This window comes from Cyanistes caeruleus, chromosome 21 (genome assembly GCF_971803275.1).
Source record: "Cyanistes caeruleus chromosome 21, bCyaCae1.hap1.1, whole genome shotgun sequence".
NCBI classification, from domain to species: Eukaryota; Metazoa; Chordata; class Aves; order Passeriformes; family Paridae; genus Cyanistes; species Cyanistes caeruleus.
In genome coordinates this window covers 2,450,524-2,468,364 of record NC_141721.1, presented here as the reverse complement: position 1 = coordinate 2,468,364, position 17,841 = coordinate 2,450,524, and the positions used below count along the sequence as shown (strand labels likewise).

Here is a 17,841-nt window from a genome sequence, read left to right as displayed (position 1 = left end):
ACCTCACACATGGCTGGTGGGTGGTTGTTTCAGGAGTGGTGTTCACTATCATCGTGTCTCTTTCATTAAGTGACTCATGGTTTTGCCCTTCTCTCTTAGATCTCCGACCTGATACGACAAAGCACAAAGGAGTCCCCGGTGTGGGAGTTCCTCAGCCTGGGTTACGCGCTCATGCTCTGCCCGTTTGTCGTTGTCCTGGGAGGGATGTTCTTCCTGGCCACAGCTCTCTTCTTCCTGAGTGACCGAGCCAAAGCTGAGCAACAGTGAGTAGCCTGGCCATTGCGAACGGGGAGGCACCACAGCCTGTTTGCTCTCTTGAACGTTATGCCTGTACTCTTGCCCTGGCCTTGGCCCTTCCAGGTAAAGGATGTTGGGTTGTGTGTTACGAACCTGGGCTCAGCAGAGTGCATGAGGCTGCACGAAGCACAGGGGCTTGGGTCGTGCTGGCTGGGCATCCTTTACACGCTTCTGCTCTGGTGGATCTCAGTTGTTGGCCACACAGACAGGCCCCTTACACCCCTGCCTGAGCATGTCACAGCCCAGGCTGTCCATGGTGAGGGGCTGCTGGCTGCTGAAAGCGCTGGAGAGTGAGGTGAGGAGCAGGAGGTGCTTCCCAGAGCTTGGCGGTCAGTGCTGCGCCCACCCACCTCCATCTCCCCACCTCCAGCAGTGAAGAACATGAGGCAAGGAGGAAGCAAGCTGTGTGTGGGAACATGTGCACTCAAGGGTTGCTATGATAAAGAGTCTTTCCCAGTCCCTTCTTGCAGCTTTGTGAAAAAAAAAGCTACTGTTTTTCAGTAAAGAAACCGATTCGGATCATCTCACGGTTGGCAACTACAGTAATTCAGAAGACGCTTCCACATGACATACAAACTTCTGGGGTTAGTCTCTTTCTCATAATTGTTGAAAAAATAAGAATTACTATGTGTAATGTCATGCTGAATATGTGGGTAGGTGACTAGTCTGGTGTTGACTGTAAGTTGCCTTTGCTTTTCCCCCACTGGATAATGGGAGCCTTGATTTACCTTAAGGAGAAGGGCCCTGAAATATCACTCTAGGTACAGTATAGGTAGAAGGAAAATTTGGTGTTTGGAGTTGACTTAAGTGTGTGAACACTTTGGGTGATACTTTCTGGCTCACACTGTCTTATTAGAAGGATGGAAGAGATTTGGAAGCAGTGCTGTGGCCCTGGAAGTGCAGTTCCACCTTCCTTTACTAGCATACGTAAACACCAAAGAAAGGAGAAGTTCCTCTATAAAGAGATGTTTAAACATCATGGGAAAACAAGACCTCATGTCACAAGGATGGGAAGTCCTACAGAGTTGAACTTCAGTATGGCTTCAGGGACGTGATGTGTGTGCCTGGTTTGTTTTCTGCATTAGGGGCGTTGTAAATGGCAGGAAGGGAGGTTGGAGATTAAATGCTAGGAAGGCCTTCCTAAGATAAAAAATAGGTAAATCCTACAGCAGATTATTTGGGGAAGACATGAAAGCTGTTCTCAGCTCCAATGGAGATCTCAAGAAGGTTTTTGTTCACTCAGGAGACATCACAGGCTGGGCACCAGCTGGGTGACTCTGCTTGGCTGCCAGCACTGGTGTGTCTTACCCAGCTGTTTTGCCACAGCCCCAGCTTTTGCAGCAGTGTTAATGTGGGAGAGAGATCACATCCACACCTCTAACTGCTCCTGTGCAAAAGGGATTATTCCTCTCTTGCTGTCTGCCCTCAGCAGCTTTGCTTGTACTCTATGTCCAGGGCAACCAGCCTACCACACATTCTTAGAAAAAAAGCATTCAGGTGTCAAACCTGGGTTTGTTTCTCTATCTCTTCTAGCATCATTTCCTTTCCTGACTCACATTTGTTTATGAATATTGTATTAGTCAGTCACAGATATTTTGTGTTGCAAACTGGGGACAACAACTGTCATAAATAATGGCTAGCAAAATGATTTCTCTCAAGTGACTCCTGGGAAGGGTCCTGTTCCTGGGGTGTGCCCACTCCTATGTTAAAATACCCTGACATCCTGCAGTGAGATTCCTGAAGTGCAGCTTCTCTCAAGTTACTGAGAGGTGGGAGTGAAGTAAGAGAGAAGTAAGGCTGGAGACTGTGGAGGGACCCATGTGCAGCAGAGTCTGTGCTGCCCTCATCTGTCCCCTCCAGCAGCTTCAGTGGCTCCTCAGAATTTATGGGGCAGGATTTGTTAGTATCTCTGTGCTTTCCTGTGAGGGGAAAAGTAGCAGAGCATTTTGCTCTTAGCAGATAAAAATTCCATGCTGGAGCCCAGATCCACCATCCAGCTCCCACCTGTCAGGCCACCTGCACTTGGCATCACACACCTTTGGCAGAGGCTGTTTTCTGCCCAGCCAGTCCTCCCCTCCATCCTATTACTTGCAGGGTACAGAGGAATTGCTATTTCAGGATTCCTTGTTTTCCCTGTGCAGTCAGTCCTGCTGCTCAGACAACAGGAGTTGGAAACGGGCTTTGCCAAAAGAAATCAATTAACCTGCGGGAATCACGAGCGCGGTGTCACACGGCAGAGATTAAAGCCATCCATCAGTGCCAGGGTCAGGGCACAGGGCAGCACCCACCCCTCCAGTGAGGAGCAGAGAAGTGGAACACTGCTCTCAGCCTGTGGAAACTGAGCTGTCCCGGCTTTATTCCCTGGGAAATGGAGTTTGGGGATTTATTGCTGGGATTTCTGTGTTTGTTTGTTTCTTTGTGTAACCGGCTCTGGGTGTTTGCTTAGAAATAATTTCTCCTTCCAGGCAGGACAGATATCAGGATAGCAGCTCTTTCCTGTAAAGCTTCCTCCAGTTTCTACCACGCTTCCTTTCAAAAAAAGAGTTTCCAGGCTTTCACACTACTTTTATCACTGTGACAATTCCTGGCATATTTTGTACTTTTTTAACACAGGAATTCCCGTCAACAAGGCTGCTCATAAAACACTAATGAAAAAGAAATTCTTTCTGTAGCAATTTTTTTTTTAAACACAATTCTTTTATTACCATTTTCACGCTGCTTCAGAAGTCTGGCAGCTTAAAGAGGCTTTTAGAAAGTGTACTACTAGCAGAGAACAGGATAGAGTACATCACTCTGTGCTAATAATCCGATCATTCTGGGGACTAGTTCTGTAACACAAATTTAATCTCACCGTTCCAAAGTGATAAGAGAGAGAAAACAGTTAAGAATGGCTTCTGTAAGAGGTTCTAGGCACTAGTAATGATAAATACTTCAATTGTTTCTTAAACCACTCAACTACAATTCCTTCTGTGGTATCAGTTGACTATGTTGTTTCTTTCCTGCTCTGCACCTCTGCAGAGGAGGGTTAAAGCATTGTATTTTATTTCCCAACATCAGCACTCTGGACTGTAATTCTCTTACCTGCTTGAGGAATATTGGTGAGACCCAAGCTGGATTTTAGACTCTCTGGAAGATAATACAGTCTTGCCATGGCAGAGCCCTCTGAAATGGATCAGAAATCTGATAATTGCACTTTTACCCTCAAGTTCCATCACAGCCCTGCCAAAGAGCCGTGTCCAAGGCTGGGAGCAGTCCAGGTTCTCCACTCAATGGAAGTAAAACTCAGCACTGCTGAGAGTTGTGTCTGTGGCTTGTGTTCATCCCCTCCCTCACAGTGTGGAGAACTGGGGCAAACAAAGCTTCACCCTGGAGGGCTGCAGAAGGAAAGCCTACATTTGGTACTTGCTAGAAGCTCCATCAATAATTAGAAAAAATGTGGGTTTTTTTATCATGAAAAGGGATTCAAAAAAGTCCTTTTCCTTTGAGTACCAGGGATATAAATCACCATAATTCTTGTGTGTCAGGATCCTTTCCTGGGCAGTGAGTGCAGTGATCCTGCAGCTCTGTCCCCAGCCATGGCCACTCCCAGCTGCTGCTGAGGGAAAACCAAATTCACCTGGGTTCTTCCTGAAAAATCACCCTGTGCAGGTATGGGACACTCTACTCCTCAAAGGATTTTGTTGTTTTAACTTCTTGTTTTTTTACTTAATCCCTGGAAATATTACACTTTCTGGTTTTTCCCAGGGGTATGGAAGGATGCTTAGGAAGGGGGTCCAAGTTTTACAATGGCTCAGTCCCTCTCTGCATGAAAGAGGCTGGATATTTTCACCAAGGATGCTGCAGTGTGGATCCCTGGGGCAGCCAGAGCAGGAATAAACAGCTGCACTGATGCAACTGTTCAGAACAAAAGAATTTAAGTCTTTAACCAGTGACCACTCAGCACTTGAGAGACTGCAAGCCTGAATCCTTCACTCCTTTGTTTGCATAGTAAGAATCAGGTTATTTAAACAACTGAAGCAGGTATTTCTTTTCTCCTAAAATGAAAATTAAACATTTAATAAGAAAAAAAAAAAATTCCTTTTAACACCTTTGATCAGATGTGGAAGGTCTTGCTAAGCAGAAGTGCTCATTTTAAAAGTGGTGTGTACAAACACTAGAAAACAAATACTCTTTACACAGGAGATAGCAAAATCCACAAAAAGAACCATCCCTAGTCCAGACATTTCTCCTGTCTTAAACATGGCACATCTTCAAATTGCATTACAGGAAAAATGAGAATAATCCATTTTCAGGCTCTTTTCTTCTGCCTCATATCAGGCTTATTTTTAGCCTTTTGCAGAACTGGGTATAAAATTATCTCCCAGTTCTCCTATTGCAGCAATTTGAAAGTGTCTGACCTTATTTTTGCTTTGCAGATTCTATTATGTGGGGCAGGGGAAGGACTCACAGAGTTGTCAACCCTCCCTTTCTCTCATTTTTCTGTGGCAGCTGTTGGACACAGAAAGGACCCACCAGGTGACCTGATGTTTCCAGCAAAGCCCAGAGTCCCCCCCATTAACACTTTCTCAGGTATTAATTAGAGTGGCAGCTGATTGATGCTGACTCTGCTCCATCCTGGTAGTTTGCATTGCCAAAAAGAACATTCCTTCTCTGAAATAGCTGGAGCTGTATCACAGGGGGGTTTAAGAGGCTGGACACTTATTTTAGAGAGATGTGTCAGTGCTGCATTGAGGCAGAGTTTGGATTTCAGGAGCTGCAAGTGGATTTTAACTCCCAAAAAGGGATATTTGAGAACAGCTTGCTCACTGCTGATACTCAGCAGCTTATGGGGAGGAATATCATTGCTTCATTTGTTTTGACTTTACAAAAGAACAATAATTAAACATTTCCTACAGTGGTAGAAACTCACAATACTTTTTTAGCCCAGATAAGATATCCTTGGCCTTTGAAGCCACATGAATTTACAGCAAAAAGCCTGGATTAAGGTGCAGAGGATCTGTGGTGATGGAAGGAGAGAGGCAAGGAGTGAATTTTGAGTATCTGAGAGAGGCATGATAAAAACTCACAGGCTGCAGATGGAACAAGATTAGAGTATTAGATGGTTTATGTGGAATCCATGTTAAGAATATGAAGGGGAAAGGTGGTGAAAATATAAATAGTTCTATTATTGGTTGAAAAACCTCCTTGTAGAGCTGTTGGTTTTCTCACCTGTTTACTGGCAATGTAACTCCATAAACAGTTAGCAAAACCAAGAATGCAACAACTTGGGACTGGAATTTTAAATGCTGGTTTGCTGCTGCAGTTGGGAGCAGCTGGTGTCGTGCAGATGGAAAACAGCCTCATACAGAGCAATTGCTGATTTGTTGTGTCACTTCAGTCAGCCTGTGGATTTCCTGCAGGTCGGGCAAGGAGGTGCAGAGGTCAGTGTGGCTGTTCTCAGCAGTTTGAGCTCAGCTGTGGTCCTTCCATGGTGTTTGAGCTGTCAGAGGTAAGTGCTGGCAGCAGGAGCTGCAGCCCAGGCAGGGCAGGGACAGACAGTGCTGGCACAGCTCTGGGAACCCCCAAAGGCTTCTCCAAAACCACCCATTCCCCACCAGACTGGCCTTCCCAGGGTCATCCCCTGGGCCACAGAGAAAGGCAAACAACATTCCTACACTATTCCCAGCTGCTTGGTGCTATCCCACAGCAAGGATGGAACTTCTCCACGTGCCTTATGCTATTGGGAAGCCAAAGCTCACGTTTCCAAGAGCTCCAGATCAAGTCCCACTGCTGTCTAGGCTACTGGCTCTCTGCTGTGAGCCCCAAGAAGTCAGATGTTGTCCCTAAAATACTTGGAGGGGTGAGAGCTAAAACACTTGTGGGTTGAGTACAGACAGTTTAATAGGAAAAGCAAAAGCTGCACCTCAAACAAAGCAAAACAAAGCAAGGAATTCCTTCCCCACTTCCCACAGCAGGTGGGTGTTCAGCCCAGGAGAGCAGGTAATTCATTCTTATCTGCTTTTTATGTCATGGTTTCTCCCCCTTGCCATTCAATCATTCAGACAAAAGTGAGGCACTCTACTGCCTCTTTTCTCCATTATTTCAGTGCACAGGAGTGTATGTTTTTACACACATAAAAATCCCTCCACCTCAATACTGAGCCCATCAATATCTGGCAGAATTTTACTTATAGAGACAGTACTGGCTCAGGCACCAGGTTTTGAAACCTGCATCTTCATAGATTTGAGGGGTCCATGTCAGAGTACCCCTTAAGGAGGCCTGGAGCCCATTTCCATCCAGGTCCTTGGGACCCTGACTGGTGCTGTTAACTGCTCATCTTCACATCTGTTCTGCTGCAGCTGCCTGGGAAAATAGCAGGAAAAGTTATTGATTTTTCCTTTATGCCACTTTTCACCTCAGCGGAGATATGTGGAAAAGGAAAAAGGGAAGCTGACCCATGTTTCTGCCTCTGGAGACAAATCAGCACCTGGATTAAATGAACAGATGGAAAATACAGTCTGTGCAGCTTTAAGGGGCTGAACCAAATAGAAGGGAAAATATATTTGCTGTACATGATTATCGTATTTTGTTTGCTAAACCCACTGACAATCAGGAGGAAAAGGGGATTTGAGCCAATTAATTTCTTCAGTGCAGCTGGAGGAGCCCCTGTTCCCAGCAGAGAGCTCCACACTGACTGAGCAATCCAGAGGGAAGGGATTGCCCTGGCACAGGGCACAGGGTGTGCACAACCAGCTCCTGTGTGAGCCTGGGGATTGAGAGCTGCAGGATGGAGATGTGAGCTGGGCATGGAGAGCTGCAGGATGGAGATGTGAGCCTGGCATGGAGAGCTGCAGGATGGAGATGTGAGCCTGGCATAGAGAGCTGCAGGATGGAGATGTGAGCCTGGCATAGAGAGCTGCAGGATGGAGATGTGAGCCTGGGATGGAGAGCTGCAGGGTGCAGATGTGAGCTGGGCATGGAGAGCTGCAGGGTGGAGATGTGAGCTGGGCATGGAGAGCTGCAGGGTGCAGATGTGAGCTGGGCATGGAGAGCTGCAGGGTGGAGATGTGAGCTGGGCATGGAGAGCTGCAGGGTGCAGATGTGAGCCTGGCATGGAGAGCTGCAGGGTGCAGATGTGAGCCTGGCATGGAGAGCTGCAGGGTGCAGATGTGAGCTGGGCATGGAGAGCTGCAGGGTGCAGATGTGAGCCTGGCATGGAGAGCTGCAGGGTGCAGATGTGAGCTGGGCATGGAGAGCTGCAGGATGGAGATGTGAGCTGGGCATGGAGAGCTGCAGGATGGAGATGTGAGCTGGGCATGGAGAGCTGCAGGGTGCAGATGTGAGCTGGGCATGGAGAGCTGCAGGTGCACAAAGGCCCAGGCCTCCTCCCTGGCTGGCAATGAGAGTGTGAGCAGGCAGCAGCCACAGTGAGCACTATTCCTGCTCCAAAGCAAACTCCTCCTGTGCCAGATTATTGGCTGAATTTTATTAGAGTCCTCTTTTCCTTCAGCAAACTGACCTCAGCTCCATCAACAGCCCATTCCTGCAGGCTGGATAACCTGTCAGATGCATCAGGAAGCTCAGTGCTTGGCTATTTTTAACTGTGCCATCCTAGCCTTGTGCCACTCACTGGCAGCTCTCTAGGCTGATGTATCACTGCTGCTCTCCTTCCCTTTCAGTCACTGTTTCCAGCTGCAGCCTGCTTGGAGTCTGAAGTTCTGCAGGAATTCATGTTGTCAGTCACGTCTTGTCCCAGAATTACTGACTTCACCATCAAAACAGCTTGAGGTCAGTCAGAGCAGGAGCTGCTCCCTGGGAGCAATCCTCGATTCCGCTGTTCTTACTGAAGGTAACAGGTTGTAGTGAGGGCTGATGTTCTGCAGCCTTTTTTGGGGAGGCTGTGGCAGCTTGTTCAGCATGCCAGGAGAAGTGCTGTGGAGCAGGAAACCAGAGCCATCCCCTTCCAAGTGAAAATGGGAGTTATGCTCAGCTACTGCAAGGCAGCAATGGCTAACTAAAAGAGATTTGTTTTTCATAGATGAAGGCCATAAAGTCTCATTACCTCTTAAGGATGTCTGGACGTGAACTTCTCATCACCTAAAATTTCAGGTTTCAGTGTCTTTACAAGGCCTTTTGGAGATGTTTTTAACCTCCCAATGTCTGAAGAAGTTCAGACAGGAGGAATCTGTTGGGAGCTGCCATTAGTGACTGGCCTCCCTGTGTCCCTTCCTAAAGCACTGCTTCAAACAGACACTTGATGGCACATTGCAGTAGAAACACAGAATTCTCTCCACTGAAATTAAGGAGAAGGATCCTTAATCACTGGCAGGAATTGCTGCTAAGTCCAATGTTCCATCTGCCCCTGTATCCCCAGTACTTGTCTGCTGAATGAGATCCATCTCAAAAGCTCAGTACTAAAAAACCCCTGCTCAGTGACTCAAAAACTGAGTTATTTTCAGGCTAGAAGGACCCTACTGAAGCATTTTATTGTTGGTTGTAAAAATTAAGTGATGTTAAGTACAGCAGGCTGTAAAAACCTGCATCATTTCCTAATATGCTTCTCAGCTACAAAAGCCAGAGCCTGGCTTGTTTAGATAGCAAAACTGGGCTTTGGGAAAGCTGCAGGGTACTGAAATACAGGTGGTGTTTAACTTGGGCATGAAGCTTGACATCAGCCAGGCTGGCAACATTCCCAAAAGCTTTCTGTGAGCACAGCCTCTCTTGGAGCCCTGGGCACAGTGGTGTGTTCATCCTTGCTGACCTCCTGCTCCAGGAGCTCAGGGACAGAGGTGACACATTCCTGGAGATCAGCAGGACACTCAGTGGGACACCAGTGCTCCTCACAGCTGCAGGTGAGAAGGGGGAGCTGGCTTCTCCCCTTGCTGGCCCAGGGTGGAGCAGAAGCTTCTTGCACTGGATGTAGGAATTGTTTCAAATCCCTGGCACTGCCCAGCAGTGCTGGCTGCACTACAACCTGTAATCTCCATTAGCTGCTGCCTTGGGGACCAGCAAGGCTGGAAGGGACAGAGCATTTGGAGAATAATCCTGCCTAGCTCCTGAAATAGAGCATAGCTGACCTGTAAAAGATCCTGGCCAGTCATCTGTTATCTTAAATTGGCTGTCTTGTCCTCATGCAGGTCTCTAACCGGCCGAGGTGCAGTGAAATTAGATCCATTTTACATAGCATAAATATTTAACAGCTCTAGAGCATGTAGTTTAATATTAAACAGACAGTCTTATAAATACTTCAGAATTATAGATGCTGTCACAGTACAGGGAAATGACTTGATAGGATCTAGGAGAAATATTTAGGTTTGACAGGAGAGGAAGGGATGTAGTTAGAAAGAATCAGCCACATTTTTAGCTGCTAGAGGAGTCCATTAAAAAACCCAAAAAAGTTGTACAGCTTTTGTTATTAAAAGGCAATTTGAGTGAGTTTCCTCCTCCTCCTCCTCCAGAAATAACAGACAGGTTCCCACCCTACTCTCTTCAAGGAATGAAAACATTCACAATCTTAAAAAAACACTGCAGAGAAAACAGGAGCCAATGTTCAGTGATCCATTCAGTGTGGGATTATTGTTATTAGAAAGGCAAGTGGTACTTAATGAGGGATTCAGATGCTCTTGAGCCTTGTTATTTTAACCCCATGTATTACATTTTGTCACGTAAGAGAGTTTGAAATGTATTTTTTTAGGTTTGCTTTAAAAAATAAACAAATAAGTTTATTTGTATAAGCTAAGCCCCAGTGCCACTGGTTGTGGCAGTGACCACTGTCTGCAGCACGAGGCTTCAGAGGGGCTGAGGAGGCACTGTCCCAAATCTGGGGACTCTTTCAGTTCTCTCTCCTGCCCACCAGCTTCCTGTGTGATCCCTGAAAGTCATTTATCTCCCCAGCAGGTTCACAAGTCATGTGCATTCTAATTTCCCATCAAATCTTCAAGAGGCATTTCAGGGTTAGCCCTCCAGGCCTCTGTTCCCATCTGTGAAACAGAGATAAAGCAGAACTTGAGAGAAATGTGTTAAAATAAAAGGGTGGTACATTTTATCCCCATACAGGTATAGGAGGGAAAGGAAGAAGCAGGAAAGTTGTGTCTGTTTCTGGTTCTGTCAGCAATGCAGGTAGGTTCTAAAGTCATGGCAAAATGAACTTTTGCTGTATAGATTCTGTATCCTCTCAGAAGGTGGAATGGCGTGGCAAGGTATAGGGCTTTGAAACATCATGGTTCACTCAAACCTCTGGAGTTTAAGTGTTCTGGGATAGTTTTGTGACATTCCATAGCTTGCGTCCTACTGTTGAGGTTGGCTGTAGCATTCCCAGGTAATTTTCTCTGATATATTCTGCACTATTCCAATGTTCACTATAATGTGATTTCCAGTGCAGTGGAGTTACCAACAATGGGACTTGTACAAAGAAACTTGGGTCAGCTCTTCCATCAGAAATATTTCAGTTTATAGCCTGGAAAGGCAGAAAATGCACAGAGGTGTCTATGTACCTTGGAGATCTGTGGGGTTGGTGTGAAATTAAGAGCTGTGGGCTGAGCTGGACCAAATCCTGATGCGGAGATTTCTTGGAAGGTGTTCCCTGAGTCCTGGAACATGTTTGAATCCATTTCAGTGAAAAACAAAAAGTGTTCTGGGTCAGGTACAAAGTGTGGTGAAGAACCACAACTAAATTTTGACACGTCCAAAGGAGAGTAATGTTTGCTGAGAATTTGCACCTGGCAGGACCTGAGGCAGTGGCAGCTCTGAGATGTTCCCTGTGCACCTGTCTGAGGGTTTCATTGATGCAGAGAGAAGCTGCCTGTGGCAGCAGAGGTACAAAGCACTGCTGGGGCGGTTTGGTTCTTAGTTAAACCTGTCTTGGTTGGAGAGACGGGTGTCTGCTGAGGGAGGCAGGAAGGAGCCTCCCTTGGACTGGGAAACACGAGCCCGGGGCTGCTCCGGCTGCGGCACCAGCACCAGCAGCACCATTGTTAGAGCAGCACCAGCAGCACCAGCAGCACCATCGTTAGAGCAGCACCAGCAGCACCAGCAGCACCATCGTTAGAGCAGCACCAGCAGCACCAGCAGCACCATCGTTAGAGCAGCACCATCGTTAGAGCAGCACCATCGTTAGAGCAGCACCAGCAGCACCAGCAGCACCAGCAGCACCATCGTTAGATCAGCACCATCAGCACCATCAGCACCAGCAGCACCATCGTTAGAGCAGCACCAGCAGCACCAGCAGCACCAGCAGCACCAGCAGCACCATCGTTAGAGCAGCACCATCGTTAGAGCAGCACCATCGTTAGAGCAGCACCAGCAGCAGCGGCCGCCGGGCCCCTTCCCCCGCTGCAGTCCCGGGCACGGCCGGCAGGGGCGCCGAGGGTTCCCCGCTGTGCCCGAGCTCGGGCCCCGCGCGGGGCGGGACGGGGCGGGCGCTGCCCTCACGAAGCCGGGGCCGGCCGGGCCCGGTGCCCCGGTGGGAACCTCGGGAGCAGCGGCAGGAATGAGCCGGGCCGGGGCAGCGAGCGGGGGCCGGCTGACAACGCCAGGCTCGGCAGGCAGGGCGTGCGGGCTCCAGCGGAGCGAAAAGCCTCAGCGGTAGCAGAGGCGCGGCGGGGCTGGGCGGCAGCGGCCCGGCTCCGAACAGGGCCGGGAGAGGCTCCCTGCGAGGGGAAAGGGGCTCGGGGATCCCGGGGTTTCCCCCCAGGCACCCCGGCAGATGGTGAAAGTCCCTTTTTTAGTGAGGGGGGTGTTGCTAAGGTCCCGGCGGAACTGCCCTCACGGCAGAGGCCGGAGCCAGAAGCCGCCGTGTGGGGAACTCGAGCGCAGCCTGTCCCCGCTGGGAATGCCGAGAGAACCAGAGCCGGCAGCTGCCCTCATCCCCATTTTTTTCCACCCAGCCCAGGTACTTCTGGTATTTTATAATTCAGCTATTTTATAAGGGTATTTGTGCCCTTCCCAGAGAAACCCCCAGGTATAAAGAGCAGCCAGCTGGGCCCTCCCCTGAGCTTTGGCCGCTTTCGTCTCTCCTAAGTGCCCGGTCGTTATTGTCTCCTAGCAACACATATAGGAGAAAGCTATTTTAGAGAAAGAAACAAAAAGAAAGCTCCTAAACCCCAACTCCGGCGCAGTAGGCAGAGACTCCCCCTTTGTGACTCGGATTTATTTATGCTGCTGCTGCCCCAGTACAGCCAGGGAGCCCTTGGGTGAAGGCAGCAGGTCTGTAGCTGTGCGAGGTTCCCAGTGCTGGGAGAATCCAGGTGTTCGCACTGAGGTCAGCGAGAGCTGAGCTGGAAAACAAGTTCCGAAGGTCTCGGGGTCCGAGGATGGCACCTCTGGCAGTTCACACGGGGTCCTGCTGTGTGTCACTGTCAGAGGAGAGGAGCTGCTGCTGAGGAAGGGTGAATTTTCCAGGGCATGTACTGCAAGGACAAGCAGCAGGTGCAAGGGATGGATCTCGTAGGACTATTGCTGCTGTCCCTGGTCCCACAGAGCAGACAGGAGCTATCCCCTGGCTGCCCTCATCCCAGGAGTGGCAGGACAGCTCCTGTGACACAGCAGTCCCTGCCAGACGCTGCCGATCACCCGGGAGCAGGTGCCTGGAACAACAGCGGGTATTCAGGAGGTGCAAACAGCAAGACAACTCACTTTTTCTTAATTTATTTTTTATCAGTGATGACTGTTTACATTTGAGCTGTCAGGCTGAAGGACACCAACAGCCACTGTACAATCTTGAACTGGCTTAGGGAAATAGCAGCTATCTGGATGCCTTTGGGACCTTCCCAAATCCTTGTCAATTAGTGCCAGCAATGTTATTTGGCATGTTCCAGCCATTGTCAGCATTGCTGTCAGGCACCGCTGTGTGACAAGGTTTCAGCTTTATACCATTGTGCAGGACAGTTATTAATGTTCCACTCCTTCAGACACTGTTAAGTAACCAAAACCTGGATTTACCAAGCTTGTGTGCTATTAGGAATCCATTTCTTTGCTAATTGCAGCTCTCACACAACACTCTTGTTTTCTCTTAACCAGGGTGAATCAGCTTGTGATGCCACCAGCCTCTGTCAAAGTCTGAGACGGTGAGTGACCCAAACCAGCAGTAGGTTTCAAGCTATAGCTCTGCTCCAAACCAGCCCATTTCTTTCCTTTTGAATTGCAGAGAAGTTTCCTTAGCCAGCTCTGGTTTGCACCTTTGCCACCCTCAAACCAAGAACAAGGAAACCAGGGGTCAACTCAAGTGTCCTTTGTATTGAGTATTGAGTTGCTTCTAGAACCTGGTGCTCACTTCTCTGAGCAGAAAAGCCCGTGTTACCCGTGTCCCCTTGACCACCAGCAGTGTGACTGTCCCAGGCCACAACTTAAAACGTTTTGGTGTTCACAGAACCTCCTGCTGCCCTGCTCTGGGTAAAACATGGGCTGCTAGCAAACCACCATTTCTGGCATAGTCCAAATTTTCAGCAGAAAATGTTTCCTGACCCTTCCTGTTGTAGCTGGACTGTCCCCTCTGCAACCCTCGATCCAGGGCATCCCCTTCCTGCTGCCCACCCTGTCCCTTGTGTTCATGCTGCCCTTATCACTCCCCCACAGCCACAGCACTGCTGCTTGGAGCTGCCACAAGTGATAAACATTCCCAGCATTTTACTGGAGCCAAAATTAATTAAAGCAAGTTTTTGAAGAGGAGATTTCTTTCCCATAAATTAAAATGCATTGAAAGACTAATCAGAAAATCAGAACTCAATAAGACACTTCAGAATGGCCTTTTGAGGGAAAAGATTTAATACAATCTGTAGCACAGCAGATGTGTTATTTCCACAGAGGGGAGTGGATTTGGGCATAGGGGCTGCCTGGAGTTTGCAGGCTCTGGGCTGGATGTGTATTCACAGTATTATTAAACAGTAACTTTTAGATAAAGTTGGAGGGGTTTTTTTAGGAAGAGCCATCAACAAATCTGGGAGGAAATACTTGGTGCTGTTGCTGAACCTTGCCTGACAAACCAGTGACTACCTGTGTCCTGGTAGCCTCTTTTTTGGTCCAGTTTTATACAGGTTGAAAGAAACCAGGGCACCATCATAGGGAAATTTTTCTGTAATGCAGCAGCCACTAATTTTTAAGGTTGGGACAATTTCCTGCATACCATGGAGCACAGACCCTCTGACAGGAAATCCTGCAGTGAGAACTGGTTATCCTTGCTCCATTATCTAGGAAAGCAGCTGGCTGCTAACACAGGCCACCACAGTGGTACCTCAGCAGTGAGGAGAGGTGCTGACACACTCCTTAAAGCCAGCATGGACCAGCAGCAGTGCCTTGTCAGCAGCACATTGAGCTGGGCTGTGCTGTGCTGACAGCGGAGCTGGGCTCTGCAGGACAGCCCTTTCTAAAATGACAATTTAAGGCACAAGGCTGCCCCTCTTTAGTAAACTGAGGGGGTCAGAAATGGAGCCTGTAGTGTGCTGAGCTGCTTCAGCCCACAGCAGGAGCAGTTGTGCCTACACACCTGCCCCAAGTCCTACAGGGAGCTACACCTGCCATCACCTCCTAGAGCAGACAGAGCCTGGATCACAGTGCTTTTGTTTCCATCCCAAATGGCTTCAGCACGTCCCCAAGTGCTGCCTCCACCATGAGCAGGCTTTGCCCAGGGAGCACCATCACCAATCCATACCTGGAACCTCCCCAGTAACTGCCTTCTCTTCCCTGTTTGCAGCTGCCAGTGAAGGCAAGGACACTCCTGCTCCCACCGTGCCAATCTCAGTCTCGAAGCCCTTCTGGACTGGGTATCAGTGGATCCTTCAGCTCCACGTCCCAGAGGGGTTCTCCAGCACCACGTCCATCCCACGGCTCCTGCCTGCGGGGTCAGGCACCCGGAGATGAGCAGGGCAGCCAGGAACAGGCAACTTCTGGAACGTGAGGACACTCACAGGGTCCCCTGAGCCTGGAAACCAACTGTCCACTGGACCCAGAAAATGCTGCCCAAGTAAGCAACTGTAGATTGTGTACATGGTTTTAGTTGTAGCCAATGAAGTCCACATTGTTTGTAGGGCAGCTGGTGTCCTATGGAATGCTGCTGCTCTGCCAGCACTCCCACTCCCACAGACTGCACTAGTTGAGGACCTGTTCTGTACATCACCTTTTCTTTGACACTGAAGGCTTGATTCAGATTATTATTTTTTATTTAAATATGTTATAAGATGTTTTATCTCTGCTGAAGACATTAGATGAGATATATATATATATATATATATATATATATATATATATACACTTAGATGAACAGTTTTTATTTAAACATTTGAAATCTGGAGCTGCCTGTGCAACCATAGTAGACAATAACGTCCACAGCTCTCCTCTTCTCAGTGCCCTGGTGCCAGGGCCTGCAGGGGCACCACAAGAAAACTTCCAGTGCGTGACTTGTCACTGAGACTGAGCAATGGGACAGAGGAGAGAGTTTCACTGCACTGGGTGTGCTGCTGGTTGCCACAGAAATGCCCAGAAGAGCGTTGGAAAGAAATCCCTACGGGCTCTAGAGTTTTCCATATGCTAAATTCAACCTTCCTAGGAGGTTCACAGGCTTTTAAAATACCAAAATCCACCTGGCTGGATGGCTGTACCTTGGGCCTGGGAGTGCAATACTGCTGTGCCAGTGACCTCGTGCTTTGTTTACATGATACCATATCACTGGGATGTCAATGCTAATTCTCCCTGTCAGTGTTCCAAAGCAGGGGGCTGAAACTCTGCTTGGGCTCCCGCACAGTCGAGCCTGGGCTGTCCCAGAGCACTGTCACTGGGGTGTCACTTGTACCTTTAGGTGCACTTGAGAGCTTTCAGACAAGGCCAGTGCCTCGACTGGGTTGGACTCAAACGCAGAAGCATGTCATGGTGCCATTCCACTGGTGGTTTCCTGTACTTGGCCTCCACAAGCCAGATTCATGCTGTGTCAGCTGGATGGGGGAGGAAGGGGAGCACAGGGCCCAAGGAGGGCCAGGCTCCCACATGAAGGGCACTGGCTCACCATTCCCTCTCTTCTGAGCCCTCTCGCACAGTTCAGATCCCCCCTCCAGTTCAGCACAACTCGAGCAGGTGAAAGCACCTCATTCTTGTGCTCATGGCTCACGAGTGACTGCACTTGGGGTGCAGGGAGAGCTAAATCAGCTCAGGAAATGTCAGACCAGGACTAGATGCGAGTTAAGGCTGGGAGCTGCTGTCCTGGTTGTGCCATAAGATTACTCAGGCACAGGAAGGTCCTGTTAGTAAATCTGGGTTCATCTCCCATTCCCTGCCAGGATGTGTTGGGACCTACAGCACAGCATTGCAGCAGAGATGGTTCAAATTCCAAGTGCTCACCCCATAGCCAGGCTGGGGTTCCTCTAATCCCATAAACCTTTCCTCCTTCCCAGACCTCACAGGACTCCTCTGCAAGGGTTCTGTCACCTGAAATTCCTTAACAATAGCTCTAAGACTTGGCTAAAGACCCAGAGCCAGAAGTGTTCCTCTAGTGCCTGAGCAAGCAGGTGCTAGAAATAACAAAGCAAAGCAAATCCCAACAATGCTTCACTTCCTACCTCGTGCCACTATTTACACTTGGAGGGGAAACACAGCCACTGTAGTCTGGGAGCCAAACACTTGGCTTTAAAGGCACATGAATTTCTGATTCCCATTAAGAAATTCCTTTTTAAGCTGTTTAAAAAGAAACAAAAAGCAACCCAACAATCAGTCATTTCATCTCAGAGACCAAAGAAGATTAACCACATTTCCCAAATTGCTTTTCTGATAGGCTCTCTGTTGTAGCATTTGCTGTCAACAAAATGGAACATTTCTGCAAGGTTCAGAGATTAGGAATTCTCCTTAAACTTAATTCTCAGGAGTCAACAATGAAAAGGGAACTGTTCTGTAATGTCACTGGCAGTCCCTGTTTGTGACAGGCTCCAGTCCCTGTCAGAGCTCAGTGCTGGTTTTATCCTTGGTGCACATGAAGGAAATGCTGTGGATTCTGTTCAAACAAGGGCAGAGGGAAGGGAGCAAACCAGGGAGTAAGAAATGAGTCCTGCCTTCACCAAGGGATCCCTGAATCTCTGCTCCCACACATTCCAGGCCAAGAGAGGCAGGCTCAGGCTTCTTCCAGATCCTTGCTGCATTCACCAAGGTCTGTGCAAGTGTCCAGAGGCACCAGGGATACTCCAGCTGCCCCTCAGTTAATTACCAGGGTTTTCTTCCACTCCACTCCATAAAGGGGATTTGTTAAAGCATTAACTCCCCCCAGCTGACCCTGCACTGGCAGTGAGGTGGTTTGTACACAGTGTGGGAAACTGAGGCAATGGGACCTGCCCCAAGAGGCAAGAGAATGACCCCAAAGGCATCAAGCTGCCAACCCAAGGGGCTCCTGCTGCCACCGCTCCCAGAGCGGCTCTGGGTGGCCGCAGGAGCCTCTCCCCCTACAGTCAGGGTGACAAAACCCCATCAGTGTCTGGCTGTGCTCTGGGAAGCAGAGTTCTTCCAAGCTCCACCCCAAATGCTTCTTTTCTTCTTCATTTGCTTTATTGTCTGGTAAACCAGCACTTACAATCACTTTTACCACGTGATGTACGG

At 48.7% G+C, this 17,841-nt stretch overlaps 1 protein-coding gene across 3 annotated transcripts in view; it reads left to right on the top strand.

The window, feature by feature from the left end:
- Positions 1-15,232, top strand: part of SPNS2 (SPNS lysolipid transporter 2, sphingosine-1-phosphate) — a 114,164-nt gene extending 98,932 nt beyond the window's left edge. The window contains exons 11-13 of one of the 3 annotated variants that reach the window (XM_086858934.1): positions 100-263; positions 13,294-13,340; positions 14,963-15,232. In XM_086858934.1, coding sequence (XP_086715060.1) covers positions 100-263; positions 13,294-13,336 — 207 coding nt within the window. In that variant the 3' untranslated portion in view covers positions 13,337-13,340; positions 14,963-15,232. Of the gene's footprint in view, positions 1-99; positions 264-798; positions 882-7,955; positions 8,219-13,293; positions 13,341-14,962 lie in introns of those variants that run through there. The other 2 variants (XM_086858933.1, XM_086858932.1) reach the window with 2 other exon arrangements.
- The last annotated feature ends 2,609 nt before the right edge of the window (positions 15,233-17,841 follow it).